The sequence below is a fragment of the Magnolia sinica genome, chromosome 15, assembly GCF_029962835.1.
Source record: "Magnolia sinica isolate HGM2019 chromosome 15, MsV1, whole genome shotgun sequence".
NCBI lineage: Eukaryota > Viridiplantae > Streptophyta > Magnoliopsida > Magnoliales > Magnoliaceae > Magnolia > Magnolia sinica.
In genome coordinates, this window is record NC_080587.1 from 5237717 (window position 1) to 5263311 (window position 25595).

Below are 25595 nucleotides of genomic sequence, written 5' to 3' on the forward strand. Positions count from 1 at the left end.
AAAGTCTACTATGACTGATGATGAATGGAATACTCTTGATAAGAAGGCATTATCATCGATCTGTTTATGTCTCACGGATGAGGTTCTCTACAACGTCATGAGGGAGAAAACTGCGGCTAAGTTATAGGCGAAGTTAAAGGATGTTTATGTAAAAAAATCTTCAGAAAATCGCCTACACTTGAAGCAGCAATGGTATAACTTCAAGATGGCAGAGGGTGGAGATCTGTCACACCCCAAACCCGAAAAACGGATTCACAAGAATCTTGATTACCGAATCCGATGCTGACAGCATCCGTAGTGCCCCATTCTTGGTTCCCAGCATTCATATGCCAGGTTCCGATCTTGAGATCCTACAAGGAGGATTTTCCAACGTACATTTATCTCATAAGAAGTATAACCACAAGTTTACCCAAATCACTAAGGCAACATTATCATCACATATCTACTAATATAAACTTTGAATATAATGCTGAAATGGAAATACATGTGTTAAATAAAATCAAGTTCCAGAAGACAGCTGCACGCTCCAAGCTCAATGCGGCTGCAACATAACGCCACCTGCATACATCTATCATGCATAAGCTTAGAGAAAGCTTAGTGGGTGGTGAAAGTGTGTGCGTAAGGTAAGTGCCAAGTAAGCAATATCAAAGTAATCAGAGTAAGAGGAAATACTGACAAGCCCATATATCATACAATGTTAGAATAATGTGAAAACATGCTGATAGGCCCATAAATACTATCAGCTTTACCCAGGCTATGCAATGCAAAAATATAATTAACCAATATCATATATTGAGGAAACAATGTAGATCAATTATACAATGTGGAAACAGTAAGTCAAATACTATGTACTGAGGATGCAATGCAATATACGATACGAATGAAATGACCAATGTGAAGTCGAGATGATAGTACGTAGAATCGCAGGCTATGGGGTCCACCATAAGGGAGTTCTATCCAAACCAGTCCTATACCTAAATTTGGATAGTCAAACTCAATGTGGTAAACTCCTGATCTCATGTTAGTCGCGCGCCCCAACCGAAATTCTTGCCATTACGAAGGTACACTAATAAATAGTTGCGCACCACCAGCCCGAGTGGATAGTGAATGAATGAATGAGTATGCAACTCCTACTTAATAAGTTCACAAATCAGTGTGGTTCATCTCTGGGATCATCACCAGAGTCATTATACTCCACGCCAGCTTGTCGCCCCTATCCGAGCGCACAACTGGGTAAGTGGAATAAACCTCACTATCTACCTGCCAATATTGGGCTCGGCTCATCAATAGCAGACCCATTCCTCAAGCTAGTCAAACTCAACCTATATATTGCCCCCTCACTCAGGCGGGTAAGGTCACACCCCCTCCCAACCGACCACGACACAGTGGGAGACGCGACCTATTGGTATACGGCCCTCATGCGCTCATATATATCCACTCGGTCTCGACGTTGGGGCGTCTCCTGGTCACGGAGGTTTAGAAATTTTCACCTAGGGACATCTATGACGCTTTATGCTAGAACTAAACATTTCTAGTGTCCCATCTAGCCATCCACGATACGCCTGTGGAGGCCACGACCCTGATATCGCTAGGGCGTACAGTAGTCATATCACAAAATGCGTGATGCATGAGTTATACAATCCAGTCATACATCAATCCTGCGCATGCCGTGTGCTCATGTGAGGCCTCCGCCTCTCAGGGAGTCTCATATCAACCTGCCCAATAACATATGCAATGGTCAATCACATCTCATAACAAACATGCAGATGATGCGTATGGGCATGTATCATGGTTCTATATTGTCACATACTCATAATTGGTATCGGATGATATAATCGTAATCGGTATCAATAACTGGCACCAATAATCGACCTTGACAATGTGGACATTTAACCAACATTGCTCCCAAGAAATAGCCCACATGGAGCCTAACATATAGTGGACCCATGACCTCACATAAGGACCAAATATACAACACCATGAGGCTCACTCAAGAGCTTAACACATCACCATGAGCCTTTCACATGGGCCTAACATACATTACAATGGGCTACATCGCCTGGCCCTCAAATACATCACAATTGGCCTCATCACATAGGCCTCATATACATCACATTGGGCCTTAAACACAGGCTGAATACACATCACAACGGGCCTCAAATACGGGCCGCATATACATAACATTGGGCCTCGTCAATCGCCCTTGATATCCAGCCTTGACAATCGAAATCGGCCTCGATAATCAACCTCGATAATTGGCCTCGACAATCGATTATCAAAATCGACAATCGGCCACAACAATCGGTACTAATGCTCAGCATCGATAATCGGTATTGATAATCAACATCGATAATCGGCACCGACGATCAGCATCGATAATCGGCACCGACAACTAGCATATATAAACAAGGAGTGGTCCATAGATGGACAACCAATCAACCATAATATAAAGATTGGCCCTCAGTCGTGGTTATATCAAATTCGATAGTACGGAGCCATCCGTCTATGGTGAATGGGGCCCACTTATTTTAGTTAACCCACTAAGAGAATGATGAGAATGAGCCTAACAAAGACTAAGAGAAGGTCACAATGAGGACATTCAACCATCATTGCCCATCAATGTGGATATTTAACCAACATCGCTTCCAAGGAGTAGTCCACATAGAGCCATACGTATAGTGGGCCCACGGCCCCACACAAGGGTCTAACATACATCGCCATGGGCCTCACTCATGGGCCACATATGCATCACCTTAGGCCACACCCATGGGCCTCGAATACATCAGAATGGGCCTCGCCCATGGGCCTTAAATACATCACAATGGGCCTCGTCCATGGGCCTTGAATACATCATAATGGGCCTCGCACGTCAAGTGGGCCACATCACATGAGTTGTATTATATGGGTCGCACCAACGGACTTCATGTATATCAAATCAGGCCGCGCCAATGGGCCTCATGTGGGCTACAAATATATCAAGGTGGGCCTGATGGATGGGCCACAAAATGCATCAAGGCGGACCTCAAGGAGGAGCTTGGATTACATCTAAAATCATTTCACTAATTGCAGGTGCAATATGTGTATCACTGTACACATCAGACTATGGGGCACATGGCACCCTAATGGTGATCGACACTATCCAAACATTGTCCAAGTAAATCAGCACCATCCAATCATTATCCATGTAAATCGGCATCGTCCAAACGTTGTCCAGCACCGTCCAAACATTGTGGACGGTGTGGGTATGGAACATACATCGAGGTGGGGTCCACAGCACCGACCAAACATTGTCCAGCACCGTCCAGCTCAATTTGGACAGTGTGGATGAAACTATACATCATGGTGTGGCCACATCAAAATGGATGGGCGGTGGATATACAATACATACAACTAAGGTGGTCCCACGCTCACTGTCCAGGAACGGATGGTGTGGTTACAAAACATACATTACAAGTGGGGCCCACGCCATCTGGAAGATGGTCGGAGTGGGTACACAATACATACTCCAAGGTGGGTCCCCACCGTCCAGGAACACTAGGCGGTGTGGATGAGACCCAAACATCACACAAGATGGGCCTTGCGCACTGTAACACGGCAGCTATATGGCTGGTGTGCGGCAGACCATCCAAACATTGTCTAAGTAAATCAGTACCACCCAAACATGTCCAACACCATCCAGCACTATGTGGACAGTGTTGATCGAAACAAATACATCATGGTGTGGTCCACCATTTGGACGGTGTGGATAAGATACATACAGCATGGTGGAGTCCACACGTGTGTGGGTCCCACGGGTGCAATGCAGCAGGGATAAAACACATCATCTATCATGTGTGGCCCACGGACCATGGTGACATCAATACATCAGCAATATGGCTGATGTGAGGTACGTCAGCCAATCCCTCTAGTGGGTCCCACGTGCGTGCCCACCAAATACAAGATATATGTATATATCATATAATATATAATATTATTTAAATATTACAAGTTCCAGTGTCCAGGTGTGGTGGATGGACGGCTGGGATGTACAGTACATCCTCCCAGCCACATACATCACAATGCATACATTTGTGGGCCCCACCTCCACACATGCAGCACGTGTGGAGTGGGTCTCACTACAAGAAAATGGCCTTGGCCGATTGATGGGCCAACCCTTTGCCGGTGGCCAGTTTTAACGGCTGTCGACAGGGTCTTATATATAAAAAGAAAAAAAAAGCAAACCTAACCTAATTCCTCTCTGCGGCTCTCTCTCTCTCTGCCGCTCCCTCTCCGCTCGCTTTCTCTCCCTCCCTCTCTCTGCCGCTCCCTCTATCTGCCTCTCCCTCTCTCTACCTCTCCTTCTCCATCTCCATCTCTGGCCGTCTCCCTCTCGCGCGCTCTCCCTCTCCCTCTCCCTCTCCGTTTCCCTCTTCGCTCGCTCTCTCACTCTCCCACTCCCTCTCCCTCTCACTCTCTTTATCCCTATCTCTCTCACTCTCAAAACCCTAGTCCTCTCTCTCTCCCTATCTCCTCGGCCCTCTGCTGCAACATCAGGTATCTCTCTCTCCGCTCGATCTACCGCACATCAAGGAGCATTCTGCTACAACATCGGGTATCTCTCTCTCTCTCTCTCTCTCTCTCTCTCTCTCTCTCTCTCTCTCTCTCTCTCTCTCTCTCTCCTTATCTATTCATATCAATTTGGGCATTTTTTTTGGCAGTTTTTAATCCTTCAAGTAACATTATGCAATGATTTGTGTATTGGGAATTTTTGAGTTTCGAATCCCTAATTAGGGATTTGTAGTGTCGATTCCCTAATTGTGGATTAGTATAGAGGTGTTGTCTAAGAGAAGACAGTCATGTATCAGAGGTCTATTTGCATGAAGATGCTGATATCTTAGTCCATGAGCCTGTAGCATACATTTGGTTATGCATTACATAAGATGTTGAAGTTGGTGGGCCATCATTGATCAAATAGATTGCATTGTTTGGATCGGTGGCCCATGAGATTGGAGGATTATGCGTATCCAGTGGGCCTGATTGGTAGACATATGGGTGCTTAAAGTAAAGAGACCATATTGCTTAGTATCAGAATTCGATTTCGATTTGTGAAAATTCTGATTTTGTTTTGCTTGATATTTCACTGTTTATTTCTGTAATTTGAGAATTTGAAGTGCATTTCATCTGATGCCGTTTTGATTTGTTCGCCATGAATTGTTTGAATCTGATTGTTCTGTTGTAGATCCGATTTGGCCACTAATTGCTTTCTGCTATTGGTTTTGCTGTTGAATTGTCTGTTGAATTGCGTTACATTCTTCTTCTTCTTTTCCCCTCATTTTCAGTCGAAACCTTTGATATATTTGGTACATTAATATTTTAAATTTTAAATTTCTGATTTAGGCTGATGAAAGTATCATTGTTATTTTTCACACATTGATTTGTTTTATCTGCAGGAGAGAAAGGGCCGTGCATCAGCACCTTGCTGGTTTATCACTGCAGAGGAGCTTGACTCTCTGTCATCGTGAGTAGATATTCCTTATCTGAACAGTGATTTTGATGGTGTCTTAGTATCATAGTGAATCAATGATGTCCTTTATTTGGACCATTCACAGCCATTTTTTGAGTAGGTGGTGGAAGCAAATTGCTCCAGAACCAATCTATACTCAACTTGTTGATCTTTCAACTAAATGTTGGAAGGAAGAAATTGCTTTAGTTAAAGGCAATATGTCACTGTTGATAATGGGTTGCCCTGTGAACCCCACTATATGCTAGTATATACATGGAGATGGATTTCTAAGAATGTTGTGAGAGACGAGTGAAGAGAGTTCCTAGAAAGATCATATCTATCATAATGCATCTAATTATTAGGGACATACATTACATATACTATTGAATACTCATTTTTCCCACAAAGGCTTGAGTTCTGCTAAATTTTTAGGATTTGTATAGGAGCCAAATGGAACTCCTAGAACATGGAGTGTCAAACCAGTTGGATAAATTGGCGATAATTCACAGGGTAGGCTACAAGTAGCTTCTTCATTGGCTAAATTCAGTAGATTTGTGTGGAGAATTCAGATGTCTACTAGATGTAGTGGGCCTAGCAGCAATACTGCTGTGATTATGTAACATAAGTCTCAGACTTGAGTTAATTGATCACAAAGCATCTACTGTTCATATATTCTTAACTGTCTCATACCTACCAGAGAAAAGAAAAGACTGTCGAGTTTAGCAAGAAGGGCACAATGCACTCTGTCAGCCATTTTTATTTCTCCTTGTAAGTGGTCGGAACGTGGGCAGGGAGAACTGAATTGACAAGGGAGAATTTTTATTATCACAATTTGAGGGCATCATATTGCATGTTTTCAAGCAGTTCAACTTCTACATCAGCATGTTTCAACTAAGTAGATACAGCCAAAGCTGCCCAACCAATCCCAGGTTTCAATTTTTCTGCATTGCAGCTATATGAGAGGGAGGCTCACACTGGACAAGGTGAACGTTGCTGTCAATGACATGGCAACATATGCAGATGCTAATGCCTAGCTTATTGTAGCCCCCAAAAAGAAGGTTGGTGTTGTGCCATCTTCTTCCAGTTTTAGTTTTGATTGATTTGTCATTTATCTTGATTTCCTTTATTTTGTGTTGATGAAGTTGGCAGAAGATACTTAGAAAAGGGCTCTAGTAAGTAAATCTCAATTCAGCTCACAATCTGCAAAGTCCATTTGAATAGTTACTCTATAGGCATTAAACTTCTATTCCTGTTGCCATTAGATGGCAAAGTTGAAATACAATGACAACATTACCATGGAAAACATGCAGGAACTAAGAGACATTGCAATGACAAAAGCGGTAAAAGGAAAACATTTTTTCCTTGAAACTGATATGAAAGGTTCAGGACTGAAGCTTGACAACACTGGAAAAACAATTCTGACTGTGAGTGTTTGCTTATTATTATTATTATTATTTTTTTAATAATTATATGAGAGAATACAAACACAATGAGTGCCATCCTAACATGCAGAAGTAGGGTATCAATGAGCAAATCATGTTCAGATTGCATTGTAGAGTTGAAAGATGTATTTGTTTTAGCATGGCCATTAGAGTAGCCTTGCTCCAAGATACGGTCATCAGTGCTTTCTAGAGAGAGAGCTACATCTTTGCATCCCTCACGACTAACTGTGGAACTTGGATTCTTTAATTTACAAACTGAATGAAGAATCTCCATTGCAGATCCTATTTTAGAACTGCACAAACTCTACCCACCTGCTTGGATGGGTCAGTGTATCTGGTTTTATTTGGTCATTGTAGCTGACAATTAGATTCTATGCTTACATTCCCAAATCCTCCTTTGCTAATTTAAAATCAAGGATACAGTATACCTGGTATTCAATTTTGTAAAAGTTGCATGTTTCAGTGATAGACTGTTGGTATGAAATTCAAAATAATAAATCATTTGCCAATAATACTGCAGAGATTGCTTTTGGAGTGTTTTGGTTTTACAGAAAGAAGAGCAAGGTTAAGAACAGGTAATTCACCTTTGATCAGCTCACTGTTTGCTATGATATTGCAGAAGATTAAGGTAGATTCTAAATCCAAAGTTCCAAATTATAGTATCAATGTCATAGGTCTGACTGTATAACATGGGAGTGTATGTGTAAGCATGGTAGCTTGTACTGTCTATATTATTGATCACCCGAAATTGCTTGGTTGTTGGCACAAGGAGCTATTCTTCTGTTTATGCATCCAAGCAACTTAAGTCTAGGGAGAATTTTAAACATCATAGTTAGTGTAGGATGCTGTTGTACTTAGCAGTTGATGTTCTGTGAACATTCAGCAAACTCAGAATCCACAATCGTGTTTATAATAAATTTACCTATTATCCCCTTTAGTAGTTTGGTTTGATGTTTGTGTTTTACTGGTCCTTCAATTTAACAATGTTAGAATTGTCTACAGTCTTTTTAATATTGATTAATATCGTGTTCTCCAAACATTGTGTTAGTGAACTAGAATCTGCTAATTCAAAGGAATATGGGCTGTAATTCTTTTACAATTTGAATGTAGGTATATAACATGGGTTGCAGTTCTTTTACAATTTGAATGTAGGTATACCTTTTGTTCTATGTAGTAAAACCCTTGAGACACTTGCGTTTTTTTTCCTAATTTTTATTCTACTTTTGAATATTTGCTTTTTAAGCAGTTGCTTTAATGTGGTTTGCCTCCCAGATTGTTGACTTGAAAGATGTGTTGCTGTAGGGGAATAATCTCCGACTATTGATTCTTTTCTCGTGTAAAGACTCTGCTGGTTTTGGTTTTGATTTGGCTATTCTCGTTGTGTGGGAATTCTCTTTGGACAAAAAAACAAAGTCTTAAAATTTTAGGTGTCAGTTCTTGAGATGCAAGTTTCCACTTCATATTTGCTTTTCAATTTCAATTTGAAGACTCAAGACATCAATTCATGCTAGTCATCAATGTTGTGAAATCCTACTGCTATTGTCCTACTTCCTACAATTCATTCATTTTTTGGTTGTTGCCTTTTGTCTATATATGATTTTGGTTTTGACGATTTGATCCTCTGAAAGTATGACAGTTACTTATTCCTTTTACACATGGCTTAAACTTAATAATGACATGATTTTGCACTCAATCAACAGATCTATTTTAAGGATGTCTCCTGTTCTAAACCAGAACTTAAGCTGCAAAGCTCAGCAGGTTCGCCAATTATTGATCCCCATCTCTCTAAAGATGGAAGTATGCTCGCTTACATAAGAGATGATGAGCTGCATGTTTTGAATTTGTCATATGGCGAGCCTAAATAGTTAACATTTGGTGCTAGAGGAAATGCAAAGGTGAGGTTTGGTTCTTCCTTTCATATGTTCTCTGGTATTTTCTTTTGACACCAGATTATGTTTGTTTCAAATGTTGGGCTTGCTATCTAAAAGATATAAGGCTACCGTTTTCCATTTATGACCTGTAAAAGAATGCCTACGGTTAAAGTAGCGAGGAATGACATCTATGGTTATGAAATTTGAATCCAAAATGCTCAACTTCACTGGAAGCCAGCTTACATTTTCCCCTGGTAGTATAAGCATTCACCCCTATGTTTTATTGTCTTGAGGTAATCACATGTTCCCAATTACTTGGGATAAGGCTTTGATGATGAGGATATGTGTGAGATAATTACACGTGACCACTAGTCCAGATTTTGTGGAAAGGAAAAGGTCAATGGTAGATGAAGAGATTAAAAGAGAGTGAAATTATTTTGTATTAAAGGAAAAGCACCTTTTTTTCATATTCAAATTCACATTACTGGGGTAATTGGAAAAACAAACAGGCCCTTAGTTTATTTTTGCAGTTGGAGAGCATATCCCAGTGATATATATCTGCTTTTCTTCTTTTGATTTGGTAATTCTTCACAAAGCACTGAGTTCACGATCCATGTGTTTTAGGTAATTAATTTGTATTGATGGATCCAGTTAAGCATCTCACTGTTTTCAGGTTATTGAGCTTCCAATCAAGCACCCTGAATTGTTTGAGAGTTTTGGAATAGCTCAGCCAAAGGTATTTCTGACTGTGCCGCCGTACGATGCCTTTACTCTTTTCATGTGTCTTCCTTTTCACCAGTCAAAGGTATTTTACTCCTCAACAATGTGAAAAAGGAGAGCTGCTTTTTTCCAGTTCCTCAGGCAGAAGAGTGCATTCTCTAAGTGGTGGAGAGGGCCAATGTGCTAGTAATTTATCTGTCTACAGTTGCAGCTGAAAGTGAAACTGATCTTCTATAGGCACTAACCATGCAGAATAGCTAGACCATACCTCTAGTGAAAAGGCCAGGTCACAACTCCTCGAAATGGGATCCATTGTTGTAAAAAGGAGAGCTTCTTTTTACTCATTTCTTTCTGTGAACTAAAGAGTAGATAAAAGGAAACAAATTAAACAAACCCAAACAAGATTTATAATGATCAATTACTCATAAGCATATAATCAACTCAATGCAGACTTGGGTCAGGCAGTCACTAGGTTTCTGTAGAACCTGGTGACAAAGGAGTGCTTGAAGAACTCATTCCTGACCTGACTGAACTCTTGAGTCAGAATGTCTTGAGTCTATGACATGATCCGACATTTATTTATTTATTATCTGTGGACTCACAAATCAGCCATTTAGGTTTTCTCATAACATAATGTGTGGAATTTCAGAAACCTTCTCATAACTACATTTTTATATGGGTGATTTTGTTGGGAAGTATCCTTGCACCTACTTGGGTTTAAGCTATATGTATGCAATGTGTGGAATTTCAGAAACCTTCTCATAACTACATTTTTATATGGGTGATTTTGTTGGGAAGTATCCTTGCACCTACTTGGGTTTAAGCTATATGTATGCCTTTTTGTCCCCGAGGTTGAGGTCATGCTGCATAAGACGATCTGTGCCATGTCGAATGTGTTCATTGGGTCATCGGGCTCGACATTCATTGAGGACATATTCCGGCTTCGGAAGGACTGGGGATCAGCTTTGGTTTGTGATGAGTATATGTGCCAAGGCGAGCAACCTAATTTCATAGCTGACTCGGAATGAAGAAGATTGGTGGTCATGCTTTTGGTGTGCTTTCATTCTTTCACATCATCAATGGCTATATATGATACACAACTCACCAAATATCAATAGAAGAAACTAGTCCCTTAGAAACAATGGCAATCATTGGCAACAAGGATATCATTGACATTAACCAAGGTATGTTAGCTGCTTAGACTGGTGTTAAAAAAAAATAATAATAAAATAAACTAGTATACATGTGGGTCACCTTTTCTTGTCCTTTTCTTATTATTTTTCTTTAAAGATTTTATCTACGGCTATAGATTTTCGGTGGCCATGAGATATATGGCCACGGATATAATCCACAGCAAGATTTTAAAGAGCAACGGCTTATATTGTGGGCCAATCATCTTTAGCTACGGATCTTACCCGTAGCGTTTGATCATGATTCTGGTAGTGCAGCAGAAACTGATGATTTAGCGGCGTCCAACACATCCGTCAGTAAAGGTCCTGACCGCCGGTAAAGCCTTTACCGACTGAGGCTTTACCGGCTGTTAGCAAACCGCGGGCAAAGGTTTTACCAACGATTTTATGGGCCTTGTGCGGCGATTTTGACCGTCGGTAAAGGACAATTTTCTTGTAATGTCTCACTGCAGCCCAAAGATGGACGAACAGTTGGATGGCAAATACATCACTGTGTGCACCACTGTCTAGCAGCTGGACGGTGGATACAATACATACATTGTGTGGCCCACCAGAATTTGGATCTGCTTCGGTCTTGGAAGGTGTGGATGCACCACACGTGCTAAACAAGTGGGTCCCACGTGATGGACGACCTTGATATACATCATATTGGTGGACCCACCTAACTTGCTGACGTCCACCATCAGCTCTACAACTGGTGCGGTACTCTAGCCAATTTGCTTGCCAGATTGAGTGGGTCCCACGTAGGGCCCACCATAACATTTATATGTCATCCAATCTGTTGATAAGGTCACGTAGACTCAGATGAAGAGGGAAAACAAATTTCATGATGATTTAAAACTTTGGGACACCCAAAAGGGTTGCAATGGCAGACGTTCAATCCCGCTGTTCCCTACCGTGTGGGCCACCTGAGCTGAGTATACGGCTGATTTTTGGAGTGGCCCACTTCCCTAGGGGCCCCCATCAAATGCACGGTGTTGATGTTCTACACACATCACGGTGGGGCCCACGGCTGGGACCCAACGGTCCCTGCCTCTCTCACCTATCACGCATCAGCAGGACGCTGATGTGCGTCCTCTGGTGTCATTGGTAGCGCCTGCTGCCTGCTTTTATTTTTTTTTTGGTTTTCTTGAGGAATTTTGTAGGTGGGGCCCTCATAAGGAAAATTCACCTCGCCCACTGGCTTCTACAGATCATAACAAATCCAACAAGCCTAATATTGAGCATGTTTCGGTATATAGAAATATCAGAGTGTATGTCAACGGTGAAGCCACTGTTTTCTGTGAAATGGCCCGCCAGATAATCGGATTAACCTCATTTTTCGGCTCAACGCATAAAATGAGTTGGGAAACATGATGGGCGGCGTAGATCAAAGCTATACATCAAGGTGGGGCCTACATGAACAACCCTCTCCAAAGCTTGTGGAATCAAGCTAATATTTTTAATTTTTTTTTCAATTCACGTCCAGCGTCCCTAGATGCTAGATAGTTTGGGACACAACACAAATATGAGGCGGGCCTTGCTCAGGTGGGCCACCAAAATTACGGATGGTGTGGGTAAGACATACATCAAGTGGGGTACATCCGAGTGGGCCACACGGCCACATCATCACATAAGAAAAATGAAAAAGAGAGGGAGAGAGAGAGAAAGAGGCACGCGTGTGATGGAGGGACCCTGCCACTGTGGGCCATCCCTTCCATGTATCACAACATAAATCAAGTGGGTCCCATTACATGTGGGCCCACTGATCAAAAATCAATGGTGGAGATTACCTTTCCACTAAAATGAAAGGTCTAGATGACCTCTTTAAATCTAGAAAGTAAACATCTTAATGGGGTCCATGAAGATTGGCCCTATCATGGAATGATCATGAGAATCATAGTAGGTCATCGGCCACATCTAGGGTCCAAAGTGAGATCCATACCATCAATCGGTAGGCCCCACATGGCCCATCATAAAAACATGAAATCTGTCACACCCCAAACTCGGAAAATGGACTCACAAAATTTCCGATCGCCGAATCCGGTGCCGACAGCCTCCGTAGTACCCCATTCTCAACACCCAGCACTCATACGCCAGATTTTCGATCCTGGGATCCTACAAGGAGGATTTTCAGTATGTTTTTTTTTTAAATGGAGCATAACCATAAGTATAACCAAGTCACAAAACAACAACATCACATATCCACTATATCAAAAACTTTAAGTATAATGCGTATGAAAGGGAAATACAATATAATGAAAGTAACAGAAACTCCAGAAGCTCGGTTACACGCTCCAAGCTCAACACTGCTGCAACCTAACACCACCTGCATGCATCTATCGTGCATAAGCTTATAGAAAGCTTAGAGGGTGGTGAAAGTGTATATAAGGCGAGTGCCAAGTATACAATATCAGAGTAATGCGGAAGTATGCGGGTAAGTCCATGAATGCTATCATCTATACCAAAACTATGTAATGCAAGGCATGAATACTAAAGCTATGCGATACGAGGCCTATGTAGCCAAATGTCATATGCGAGATGCAAAGCAAGCGTGTCAGTACTCATCAAGTACACATATCAATACAGTTCCTCTCTGGATATCACCGGGGTCTAGTACACTCACACCGACTGCCTCCTCCCTAGCTGGACAGCCAAGCAAGTGGAAGAGACCACACTATCCGCCTGACTAGTAGTCTGCTAATACCTACTCGGCTCGTCGATAGCGGACTCATTTGCGAGCTGGTCAAACTCAGCCTAACTTATAGCCCCCTCACTTGGGCGGATAAGGCCACACTCCCTTCCAACCGACCACGACACAGTAGGAGACGAGGCCTACTGGTATTCGGCACTCGGGCACTCGTGTATCCACTCGGTCTAGACATTGGAGCGTCTCCTAGTACCAAAAAGGTTCTGGGATTTTCACCCAAAGACATCCTAAGTGCCCACAATGTTAGAGCCAATATTTTCGGTATCCGATACGACCATCCACGATGTGCTTATGGAGGCCATGACCCTGATGTCGCTAGGGCGTGCAGTGATCAAGTCACACATATGCGGAATGCATGAGTCACATCGTCAAATCATGCAGAAATCCTGCGCGTATCACGCACTCATGTGGGGGCACTCCGTCTCATAAGAAGTCTCGTAAATGTCTCAGCCCAACGGCTTATACTATGATCAAACATTCCTCATATCAAGTATACATATGATGTGTATGGGCATGAATCATGGAGCTATACTAAGCATATTATAAAGTGATGAATTATCAACTAGTATGGGCCTATCAATGGGCCCTAAGGAGAGTTACAATGTGGACATTTAACTAACATTATACTTACAATGTGGATGTCAAACCAACATTGCTCCCAAGGCACGACCTGCCATAAATATCGTTACATAAACCAAGGGGGAATCACACATTGCAATGGACCCTAAGGACATCCCGTTGGGCCTCGACCCATGGGCCTTGGATACATCAAATGGGCCACATCCTATGGGCCTTATATAAATCAAGTGGGCCACATCAATGGGCCTTATGTACATTGCAATGAGCCATATCCCATGGGCCTTTGAATACTTCACAATGGGCCTCGTATCATGGGCCTTACATTCATATCAAGGTGGGCCTCAACAACGGCCATAAATATGACAAGATGAGCCTTATATATACACCAAGGTGGGCCTCAATGGACGGCCACAAATAGATCAAAATGGGCCTCATACATATACCAAGGTGGGCCTCAATGAGCGGCCACAAATAAATCAAGATGGGCCCCAAATATATACCAAGGTGGGGTCCACTTGAACTATAGATGTGTCTTATTTTTAGTCTCAAGCCTGTAATACAAGCTTGCCAAATGGTGGAAGGTTTGGATGCAACCCATGCATCATGGTGGGGGTCCACATGAACTATGGACCTGACTCATTCTTTAGCTCATGTCATAAAATGAGCTTTTAAAATGGATGGACAGATTGGATGCAACACATGCATCATGGTGGGCCTCAATGGGCCTCAATGGGCGGTCACAAATAAATCAAGATGGGCCCCAAACATATACCAAGGTGGGGTCCAATGGGCGGCCACAAATAAATCAAGATGGGCCCCAAACATATACCTAGGTGGGGTCCAATGGGCAGCCACAAATAAATCAAGATGGGCCCCAAACATATACCAAGGTAGGGTCCACTTGAACTATAGATCTGTCTTATTTTTAGTCTCAAGCCTGTAATACAAGCTTGCCAAATGTTGGATGGTTTGGATGCAACCCATGCATCATGGTGGGGGTCCACATGAACTATGGACCTGACTCATTCTTTAGCTCATGTCATAAAATGAAATTTTAAAATGAATGGATAGATTAGATGCAACACATGTATCATGGTGGGGGTCCACACCAATTGGCCCACCAATTAAATGGATGGCTTGGATATAACACAGACATCCAGGGTGGGACGTCCAGCAGCCCCAGCCAAATGGCTGGACGGCAGTGATAAAACACATACATAATAGTGGGGCCCACCGTCCACCTGGACGGTGTGAGTAAAACACATACATAACAGTGGGTTCCACCGTCTAGGTAGTAAAACCCATACATCATTGCGGGTCTCATGTGGGGCCCACCATAATGCTTATTTGCCGTCCAACCTGTTGATAAGGTCACGCATGACCTGGATGAAAAGGAAAAACAACTTTCATCTTAATCCAAAGCTTCTGTGCTAACCCAAAAGGGTTTCAAGGGTAGATGCTCAATCATCACTGTTTCCTACCGTGTGGGCCACCTGGGCGTCCATTACGGCTGATTTTTGGGGGGCCCATTGCCCCAAATCGGGCCCAAATATGGGCGGCGTGGATGTTCAAAACACATTGCGGTGGGGCCCACATATGGGACCGTGGTCCCTGCCTCCTTCCACGTCCAGCGCAGCAGGACGCTGCACGGACGTCAGCAGCACCTGCTGCTTGGATGTTACATGTATTATTATTATTATTATTATTATTTTCGGAAGCCTATTTTTTTGAGGTTTTTCTATGGTAGGGCCCACATCAACAAAATTCACCCCACCCATTAGTCTTTATGACTCAAAACTGACCAAACGAGCCCAATATTCAATATATTTTGGAGTATAGAAACGACAGAGGGTATTTCAATGGTAAGCACGTTGTTTGCTATGTTATGGCCCGCCCGAAAGTCGGATTGGCCCCTTTTTTTGGCTCAACGCCTAAAATGGTATGGGTAAAGGAATGGACGGTGTGGATTGGGTCGATGTAGCAAGGTGGGGCCTGCATGAATGGCCCACCCAAGAACCACTCTTTTCCCCTTTATTTTGTTGACGTTAGTATACCCCACTGTCCTCACGCTGCACTGACGTCCAACGTCTCTGGATGCTGGACGGTTTTGGATACAACATGTATATATTAAGGTGGGCCCCACCTTCAGATATGTTGTTCATGTGGGCCACCATATACATGGATGGTGTGGATAAAACATACGCCAAGGTGGGGTCCATCCGAGTGGGCCACTCAACCACATCATCACACAAAAGAAAAAGGGAGAAAGAGAAAGAAAGAAAGGTCGAATGATGGAGGTACCCCGGCACTATGGGCCCTCCCTTCCATGATCTACAACATACATCAAGTGGGTCCCATTACACTTGGGCCCATCAAACCGAAAATCAACAGTGGAGATCCTTTCTCCACCAATGTAAGGTCTAGATGACCCTATCCATACAAGAAAAATAGACATCATGATGGGGTCAATGGAGAATGGTCCCATCATCAAATGATCATGAGGATCAAGATGGTCCATCGACCACATCAAGGGTCCAAAGTGAGATCCATACCATCAATCGGTAGGCCCCACTTGGCCCATCATCAAAACATGAAAAATCTAACCTAATAAGCACCCACCGTTCGATCTTCTCGGTCCATTGGAATATCGATCTCCTTGTGCTTCACTTTGATGGAGAAGATGAGAAATAAAGGGCTAGGATGATGGATTTTTGGAATGAAAAGTGGGCCATACACACTCACTTTTCTCTCCTTAGAAGTGTTGGATGTCCACACTCTTTTGCTTGGGATTTTGTGTTTTGAGAAATGAGAGAGAGAATGGAATGTAAGGAGAGAGAGTGATGGGTGATGGAGTGATGGATATGAGGTGGTACTTGACATGTATGGGTGTATAAAAGAGAGGGTGAGAGAGAGTTGACTTAGTGGTTGCTTTACTTGTGGAGAAAGGAAGCATGGGTTGCTCTTGTACTTGACATGAGGTGATTGATTGATTGATGTGAGTGATTGATTGATGGGACATGTTGTAGAGATTCTCTTGGGATCGTAAAAGCGCAGCGTTTCTTCGAAATAAACGCCGGCCCACATCTTCTGACTTGGGTATCGGATCGGTATGCAAGACGCGACGTTGGAACCGCGGTGACGGTGCGGTCGCAATGGTACAAGTCTCGAATTAAGCCGACTCAAATTCACGGGATACGACTTAGGGTCACGCGCAAGCATTGATTATAGGTCATAGATTGCCGGACTTCAACGAGAAAGATCGCGGGAGTAGACGGAACAGTACGGACTAGGATATGGGTCTTACAAAATCTATGCCTATGAAACACCCACCTTGATCTCCTCTTCCTTCTTCCGCCAACATGATCTAGAGCTCTAAGTGGTGGATTTTAATGGTTGAGATGGACTTTGGATGGTGGGGATGGGAGATAGGAAGTGGGCCATACTAGCTTCTCCCCCATGGAAGCCATGGACGTGGGTTGCTTGGAGAAAAAATGATGGAGAGAGAGACGAGAGAGAGATTGTTGTAAGAGAAAGAGGGAGATGGGAGATATGAGTAATGGAGTGATGTGTACTTGACATGTAAGGGAGAGAGTTGACTTTAGGGATGAGTTTTGGTACTTAGGGATGGGATGTTGTTCTTGACATGTAAGGTGATTAATGGGATTGATTGATGAGACATTTTATAGAGATTCTCTTGGAATTGCAATGCGTGGTATTTTTCTCGAACCAAATACGGGCCCACATCTCCTGGCTAGGGTATCGTCTTGGCGCGCTAGACGTGATGTCGGAACCGCTGCGACGGCGGGGTCGCAAGGGTACAAGTCTCGGGTCGACCTGACTCAGATATATAGGACACGTCTCAGGATCGCGTGCAAACGCCGATAACAGATCGCAGGTCGCCGGAATTCGATTGGGAGGATTGCGAAAGCCTACAGAATGGTACGATATATGATACAGGCCTCACAAGATTTAGAGGCTCACATCAGCAACTTTAATAAATTAGTTTGCAAATTACTAGATATGGAGGAAGTGATGAAAGATGAAGAACAAGCACGTATGTTGTTAAATTCTCTTCCGGCGTCGTATGAGTCATTTAAGGACACTATGTGCAGCACGAATAAAACCCTGAATGTCGACACCGTTACCTCGGCCCTTCAAGGGAAGGCTATGAGAAAGCTAAATGGCGACATGGGGACATCTTCTGATGCACTGTTTACAAGGGGTATGAATTTTGAACAAGGTATGGGTTCTTCAAGTTCTAGATCCAAATCCAAGGGCAAGGGAAAAGGAAAGGTAAAGTGCTGGAATTGTGAGAAGGAAGGACATGTGAAGAAGGATTGTGAAAATCCTAAATCGAAGAGAGAAGATTCTGAGGCTTCTTATAAGGAGACCAATGCTACCACGTCAGATGGATCGAGTGGATGTTATGGTAATGTTTTGTCTGTGTCTACTATCAGGCAGCCATACGATGATCATAAGGACAAGTGGATGCTAGACACAGGGGCATCTTTTCACATGCTCCTCATTGGAGTTGGTTCGCCAGCTAAAGGAAGTGCGATGGTGGACAGGTGTTTATGGGTAATGGCTTTGCCTGTAATGTTGTTGTTGTTGGTACGGTGTGCATCAGGATGTTTGATGGGTTGGAGCGTACCCTAACTGATGTCAAGCACATTCCTGATTTGAAGCAAAATTTAATTTCTCTTGGTGTACTTGAAGCAAAAGGATGCAAGTACACAAGTATTAATAGTGCTCTTAAGGTATCTAAGGGGGCACGGGTAATCATGAAAGCGCAACGAATCGGTAACATGTATAGGTTGATCGAGAGCACTTCAAAAGGTAGAGCTGCAGTGGATATAGCAGATTCCACTTCTGCACGTGTGTGGCATGTTGGGGATGGCCACATGAGCGGGCAGGGCAAGAAGGCGGAGACGTGCGGACAAGGATACAAAGCAGGTGGAGCAGCTACCTGTGAGAAGAATCACATGGCATGATCGCAGGATAACGACGTGGTACATGGACGACTCTAATATCGCAGGGGATTCATCTTCTATTTAGATGGCTCTAGGTGAGCTTAATGTTGAAAAGTGAAAGGTAACTATGGGCGATGTGATGGATTCGTTGTACCAGACCGACATATGGGAGCAGGTGGAGCTTCCAGTGGGCCAGAGAGCGGTTGGATGCAGGTGGATCTTCAGGAGGATACAACATAGATACAGGGCGAAGTTAGTAGCGAAGGGTTATGCTCAGAGAGAAGGGATTGGCTTCTTAGAGATGTTCGCGGTGACGGTATAGCAAGTGTCTATTAGATCCGTGATTGGCGTTGGTTGGCCAATGTGATCTTAAGCTGGAAGGATAGATGTGGAGTCAGCAATTCTGCAAGGAAAAGTGAAGAGCAGATCTACATGAAGCAACCAGAGCGGTTTGAAGTTAAAGGGGCTGAGAAAAGACTTTGCAAGAGGTCGTGGTTCAACATGTCACCTAGGGAGTGGTTTGATTCCTTCATGGTGAGTCAGGAATTGATGACATGTAGATCGCCAATTATGATATATCTGAAATCAATGTATTGTAGACTCGGTTAAGTGGGACATTTAGGATGAAGGATCAAGGGGGATGCAAAGATGGTTCTCGGCGTTGAGCCTGAAAGAGGAGTAAGCTTTGGTAATCACAGGAGGAATACCTTGTGTGTAGGTATTGATCAAGGATGTGATGAGCCAAGAAAAGTCGGAGAGTATTCCCTACACGTCTCTCCTCAAGTTTTCCTTAGGACATATTCCAAAATAGATGAGGAAAAGCAGGATATCTCATGAGTCTTATTCGAATGCAGTTGGCAGTGTATGTCATGGTCTAGATTAGATCGGTTATTTCACAGGCTATTAGTGTTGTGAGTAAGTACCCTGTCAAGCGATATTGGGTAGCGGTGAGATGGTAAGAAGACTATGTCTTTCCTTTTGATAAGACAGGAGAAAAGATGGTTGGGCATGTGGATATTGATCCGACAGACATGCTCTCCTAGATCATTCCTGTAGAGAAATTCAAGGCCTGTGAAACTTCTCTGGGCTTGGTGATGGCGTAAAAGGAAGACGGAGTGTGCAAGAGAAGTTATGATGTGATGCAGAGATAAAAGAAGAGGATAAGAAGCTACACGGATGAAGATTGAAGACATGGTGGAGATTGTTGTGGACAGATGTCTTAAATCTGTTTGTTGGTCTATCGATGACATCGATAGGGTTTCGATGACATTAAAGTCAGTCGTTGATGACATCGAAGGTTGCTCGATGCCATCGATAATTGTCGAATTTTTCACCCCTGGTTGCTGGACAATTTTGGTCTGTTTTCGATGACATCGATGGACCTTCGATGACATCGAAGATTTTACGCAGATTTTCTGCGGAAACGCAGATTTTACGATTTTTGTTTCCTATTCCGATTCTACTTCTTTCTAAACTTATATAAAGGGGTGTATGCGGGATTGGGAGGTATTCTAAGGCTTTCTAAAGGAGTTCCAAGGGTTCCTAAAAGGATTTTAGGGTTTCTAAAGGGTGTAGCAAGGGTGAGATTCGAGGTTGTTCGAATCGGGTAAGTCCTCTCTCTTTGTAATTTCTATTTTCATAGTGGAGATCTGTCGCTTTGTGCCGTGATTTTTTCCCGCAAGGGTTTTCCACATTAAATCTGTGTTCTCTTGTGTGTGCTTGGTGTCATTGGATTGCTATCCTAGATCTAGATCTGTGTGATTCCGCAGTACAAATCCCCAACAGATACTTTGATCCATTCTCTAACCACGTATCGATGCTCGAGGAACAGCTGGCAAACCTAGTTCATCTTCTGCCTGTAACAGCACAGAAAATTTCAATAAAAAAAACTATCCCAATAACTCTATTATAAAATAAAAAAAAAAAGAAGCCTCAACCCTATGAACTTGAGAATGAAAAAATGGAAGAAGAAGAAGAAGCCTCAACATTATCAGCTTTGGTCAAGAACATGAGAACGTGAGTGTATGAGAGACTCAATTTGGTCAAGGCTCAGTTGCTTAATCAACTCGATTCAACTTGAAAAAACTTGCCCAGACTAATAATTGTTTTGAAAGCAGGACAGCACCTCGACCCTATTTTTGTGGGCGGTTACGTCAACTGGCTGCGCCTGCGCTGGGCTGGTTTTGGCATGAAAATCTACTTCATTCAAAATCATTAAAGGCAGAGAGAATTAACGTCCAATCTGCTCTTAGCCTAGTGGTTAAGAGCAATTGATTTCCAAGAAAGTTGTGGTTTTGAGCTTTGACAGAGATGTAGTTACTTATATTTATTTATTTAAAACATTATCAAATAGCTGACAGGGTTTTAAGGTGACCCAGACCATTTTACTGTCAGGTTTTCATATTGGGGGAGAAAAAAAAATAAGGCAGCCCATCTACAGGTCAATACACGTGCCAACATCACCCATGGGCGAGATCCCTGACGTCTAGTGGGTCCAACCATGTAGATGCCCTGTTTCGAAAATCAGTCTGGTCTACTGATAAGAGGCATGTCATAGTCTACGAAACAAAAGGACAGCTGAATAATCTTGGCCCAATTTTTCTAATCCACCCATCGTTTAAAACATTGTGGTCCTCATTATGAGTGGAGCAGCCTAATACAACACTCTGGCCATGGGATCACTTTGGCTTGGATTTCTCACATGTGTGCCAGGCGGGCACATGTGGGTGGCATGTAGATGAATTGCTGTTACACATGAATTAGCAAACCTCATTGCACAGAAATCTCAGGTTTCAGTGAATAAGTGGGGCCTACAGTTCAGTAATCTAGCCCATTGGCAAATTTGACCCCACGATGAGGATGAGGGAAGCATGCCCAAAAAACTCATAGGTTAGATGATCCTAGCAACCAATATTTCTGGGGCTCTTTTCAGTTGGATGTGGCCATTTGCAGTTTTTTTTTTCTCTTCATCATCACCTACTGACAGGCCACGGGTTAAAAGGTTAGGAGTTGATGTTGTCCTGTTGAGGAGATTTTTAAGGTATGATCCATTCACGATGGGACCCACAAACAGATTATCTGGATCGGAGAACCATACTGTGCATATCCTCTGCTCAAGGTTCATATATTGCCTCTTCCCAAATTTGATTACATACAACTAGACAACTAGAGGTAGCCATCAGCAAAATCTCCTTCAATTTATGAAGACAATGATGTAGATAAAATTACTGATGATGAATTTACCTGGGCATTCTGTCTGTTGGGCCCTGCTGCATGCCCTGATGGCGCCCAAGGCAAATCGAGTTCAGCATCCAAATCTGGTTCCTTGTCAGGTTGAAGATATGCCGACACGCCCTCAGATTCTGTCTCCGTTCCCATGTCCACTTCCAAAGCATCAAGCTCTTTGTGATGTTAAAACAAGAGAACTGGAAACAAAATAAAGAAAAATTAACATTGCAGAATTCTTAGGATTTGGTCACAAACACCAGTAATGAAAAAGAAATTTCCACACAATACAAGCCAACTGAATAGAGTAATATCCCAAATCTCATATTACCACCCAAAAGTTCATCCTCATCAATATCATCGGATACACCGTAGCTTCTTCCAAGAGATTCTTGGATTTCGTTGCTCACATCCATCAGATCCATCATCTCATCTTGCATGTTCTACATCATCAAATCCATCAAAGTGAGTGTTTTTAGAATGTCATGATTCCGATGCCATATACCCAGTTTTCTGAAGGTTAGACCAAAAAGAAAAAGGACTAGATCAGTTTAGGATCTTAACCACCAAAGAGAATCTAAGTTGCATTTGGCTCAGGTCAGGAGAAAAAGAATTCATGATTCTTGGGATTTCCACCCAGTAGAGTTTCCAAAAATCATGAAACAATGCTCATGTGATACGAAAGGGCTCTTTCTTTCCAATACAACAAAAAAGAGCCCAAGTAAACCTTTTTTTTTTTTTTTTTTTTGTTTGTTTGTGAAATACTTCTATGAGTAGAAATTCCAAAATCACAAATTATTGTCTGCTCCTGAAATGACCTTGAGCCACAAGCAGCATAAGAGCTACATAACTTGTACACTGATGCGTGATCCATGTCCAACGAATACAAGGTGCCCGAGACAGTCCTTTTAAACGTGCGTCATACTGACAAAGGCTGTACAAATATTTTAAATAATAAAATAAATTACCACATTTTAATAGTATATTGTAAGATTTACAATATAATATTACTTTTTAATAGTATAGTGTAATTATTTGTGCAATTAGCAAATAGATCTTTAAAATTAGCCATGTCCAAGAATGTCATTCACACAAATACAAACACGCATGTCCTGAGAACAGAGTAAGGAGGAATCATACATCTGTCCTGAATCTTCACAGTTTTCATCATTCCTTTCAACTCCTTATTAGCAGATTTCAAAGATAACATCTAAAAAGCAAAAACAGCAGTTAGTTCAGTACAGAGACCCAGTGAAAATCTTATTAAGATATGGGCATTTCACTGAGAGTAGTACGCCTAAATCTCTCAGGAATCAAGGATGGTTGGAAGGAATCTAGCAGCATTTTCACAATCTGAATTTTCGTCAGTTTTAATTCCCTCAGATGCAAATGCAACGTGATCTAGGTTAAATGTCTGGTTATAGAGCATATCACGCTGTCCCTCGTACCTGACCAAAAGGCGCATGATTGTTATAAGAAAGACAATATAACATTTCAGCTAATGAGCATGTATAGAGAAACATGATGGTATTCAGGACTGCAGTAGCTGTTGTATGACTTGCAACAGATATGGCAGGAACATGAAGCTTGCAGAAGCAGTGCGCTTATACTTCCTGGTTCCCAAGATTTTCCAATATAGTTCTCATGGACTGGTACAGAATGCCCTTTCTTCAATCCAAGCTGATACTTTTTTTCTTCGGAGAACATTACCAATTAGTCACTTTTTTTTTTTACCTTTTTGTAATCTCATTTCTATAACCCCTAAATGCTTCTAACATCTTAGAACTGCAACTAGACATCTTTCTTGCTCCCTTCTTCATGTGTCTTTCTAAAATTCAAGGATAAACGACATTGATAGAGTACTTCACGGAAGTTCCATGAAGTGTTCGGCCCCACTATTCACAGCAAATGTGCATCATCATTGGGACCATTGGCCCAAAAGTCATGGTGATTGAATGATCCTAACCATTTGATCATTTTGCAAGTTTGAAACATTAAATTTGGGTTGCTGGTCATTCTTAGCTCATCTTTTTGTCAATATCCATTTGCAGCCCACTAAGCAGGTATGACTCATCCACAAGTGAACAACTAGGACGATGGCTGTTCTTAAAATACACATGCTGCAAGCAGGCTACATGTGCCAGAATGGAAAATGCGTCTCAGATCCAACCCGTCCAACCAGCAAGTCCCACTACCTGTGCCTCAGCCAAAAAGCAGGCCACTCCATGTAATTTTTTTGTTTATTTTTTAAAGGCCCACTCCATCTTTTAAAAAAATAAAAAAATTACCACACATACAGAGAAATTCATTTAAGGGGGCGACCAGGAATCTCAAACTGATGCAGTTTTGTGTGTTATAGCCATCCGTTATAGTGTGTAGGGCCCATTTGTAAAGCAGAAAGTTGAAATGAAAAAAATACATGTTCATTGCAACAAACCCAAACATGCACTACATATTTTTTCCATTTTGAATTCGAATTTTTTTTATGATATGTTTCTTAGACATGTTCTTATGCTTGTCACAATCTCTAGTAAGGTTTTGATCATCACATCCTATTGATCAACATTGCGCAACAGATGATTGAGAATTGATCACCTACAGGCAATGGTACCACAACTTATCGTTCCTTAACATATTTCCTGCAAACATGACACATATGTAGGAAATCAGTACTATAAAAAACTATAGGCTCCTTCTCAAAAATCAGGCTGATCAAATCATTACGTGGGCCACACCTGTATGTTGAGTTGGATCATCATTTGTCCATTGATTTCAACAATGTGGCTAACATGGTGGTGCATTGGCAGGACACAACAACATTAATTGTGGTACCTTGCTCCAGGTGATTGGTTATCGGTATGATTTTTTAAATTGTTATATCATGATTTTTTAATACCGGCAGAAGTTCTTTTTTTAACCCTTGGCCTTTTAGGATTAGAGGCATGCTCAAGGATGGAAGCAGTTAGTGGGAGAGGGGATCCTCAAAGGGAGCAGAATTCTTGGCTATTAGAACCCATTGGAGATGTTTGTGACAGAGACTATAATGCAATCGCTTTGGGCTCTTAGAAGGGAAAGCGTGGGCCCAATCGGGATGTGTGTCGAAAATCAACAACATGAATTTGATGGGTCCTCTTTAATTTATGGGATATCCAAAAAATCAGCTGTATACGGAACTCAGGTGGGCCATACAATCTAAAACTATGCGAAGACATGCTTAAAATGTATAAAATCACTTGGTGGGGCACACCTGAGTTTTGGATGATGCTGAAACTTCGTTTGACCCCTCATCCAGGTGGGACACACACAATGGATGGGATGGATTTTTGAACTATATCTTGGTGAGCCTAATAAATAATTATGAATATTTTAATGGGAGGGTAACACCTCTCAAGTTTTGTATGTGGCGTGGCCCAACCAAGTCATGAAT

The 25595-nt window shown here is 42.3% G+C and overlaps 1 protein-coding gene and 2 long non-coding RNA genes across 4 annotated transcripts; 2 read left to right on the forward strand and 1 right to left on the reverse strand.

Annotated features, from left to right (window-relative positions):
• The first annotated feature begins 4170 nt into the window (after positions 1-4170).
• LOC131227936 (uncharacterized) lies at positions 4171-10243 on the forward strand. 2 transcript variants are annotated; one of them, XR_009162631.1, is made up of 5 exons: positions 4171-4591; positions 5430-5497; positions 6347-6540; positions 8625-8819; positions 9469-10243. It is a non-coding gene; the product is annotated as an uncharacterized LOC131227936 (long non-coding RNA). The 2 variants fall into 2 exon arrangements; XR_009162630.1 differs by having other exon boundaries at positions 4175-4591; positions 6435-6540.
• Positions 10244-20727: 10484 nt separating this feature from the next.
• LOC131227934 (vacuolar protein sorting-associated protein 60.2-like) lies at positions 20728-23434 on the reverse strand. Its single transcript, XM_058223763.1, has 4 exons — positions 23309-23434; positions 22500-22611; positions 22187-22344; positions 20728-20799 (listed from the first exon to the last, which is right to left on the reverse strand). Exons 2-4 carry the CDS (start codon positions 22606-22608, stop codon positions 20746-20748), a joined length of 321 nt encoding a protein of 106 aa, XP_058079746.1. The 5' UTR covers positions 22609-22611; positions 23309-23434; the 3' UTR covers positions 20728-20745.
• Positions 23435-23976: 542 nt separating this feature from the next.
• Positions 23977-25345, forward strand: LOC131227940 (uncharacterized). The gene is made up of 3 exons (XR_009162636.1): positions 23977-24115; positions 24220-24395; positions 25101-25345. It is a non-coding gene; the product is annotated as an uncharacterized LOC131227940 (long non-coding RNA).
• The last annotated feature ends 250 nt before the right edge of the window (positions 25346-25595 follow it).

Excerpts from the sequence above, each read along its gene's own strand:
- LOC131227934 (XM_058223763.1), bottom strand. The coding sequence starts at position 22,608 with ATGCAAGATGAGATGATGGATCTGATGGATGTGAGCAACGAAATCCAA. Across the intron at positions 22,345-22,499 it reads TGAGGATGAACTTTTGGGTG|AGCTTGATGCTTTGGAAGTG; the intron begins GTAATATGAGAT and ends AACATCACAAAG. Across the intron at positions 20,800-22,186 it reads CCAACAGACAGAATGCCCAG|GCAGAAGATGAACTAGGTTT; the intron begins GTAAATTCATCA and ends GTGCTGTTACAG.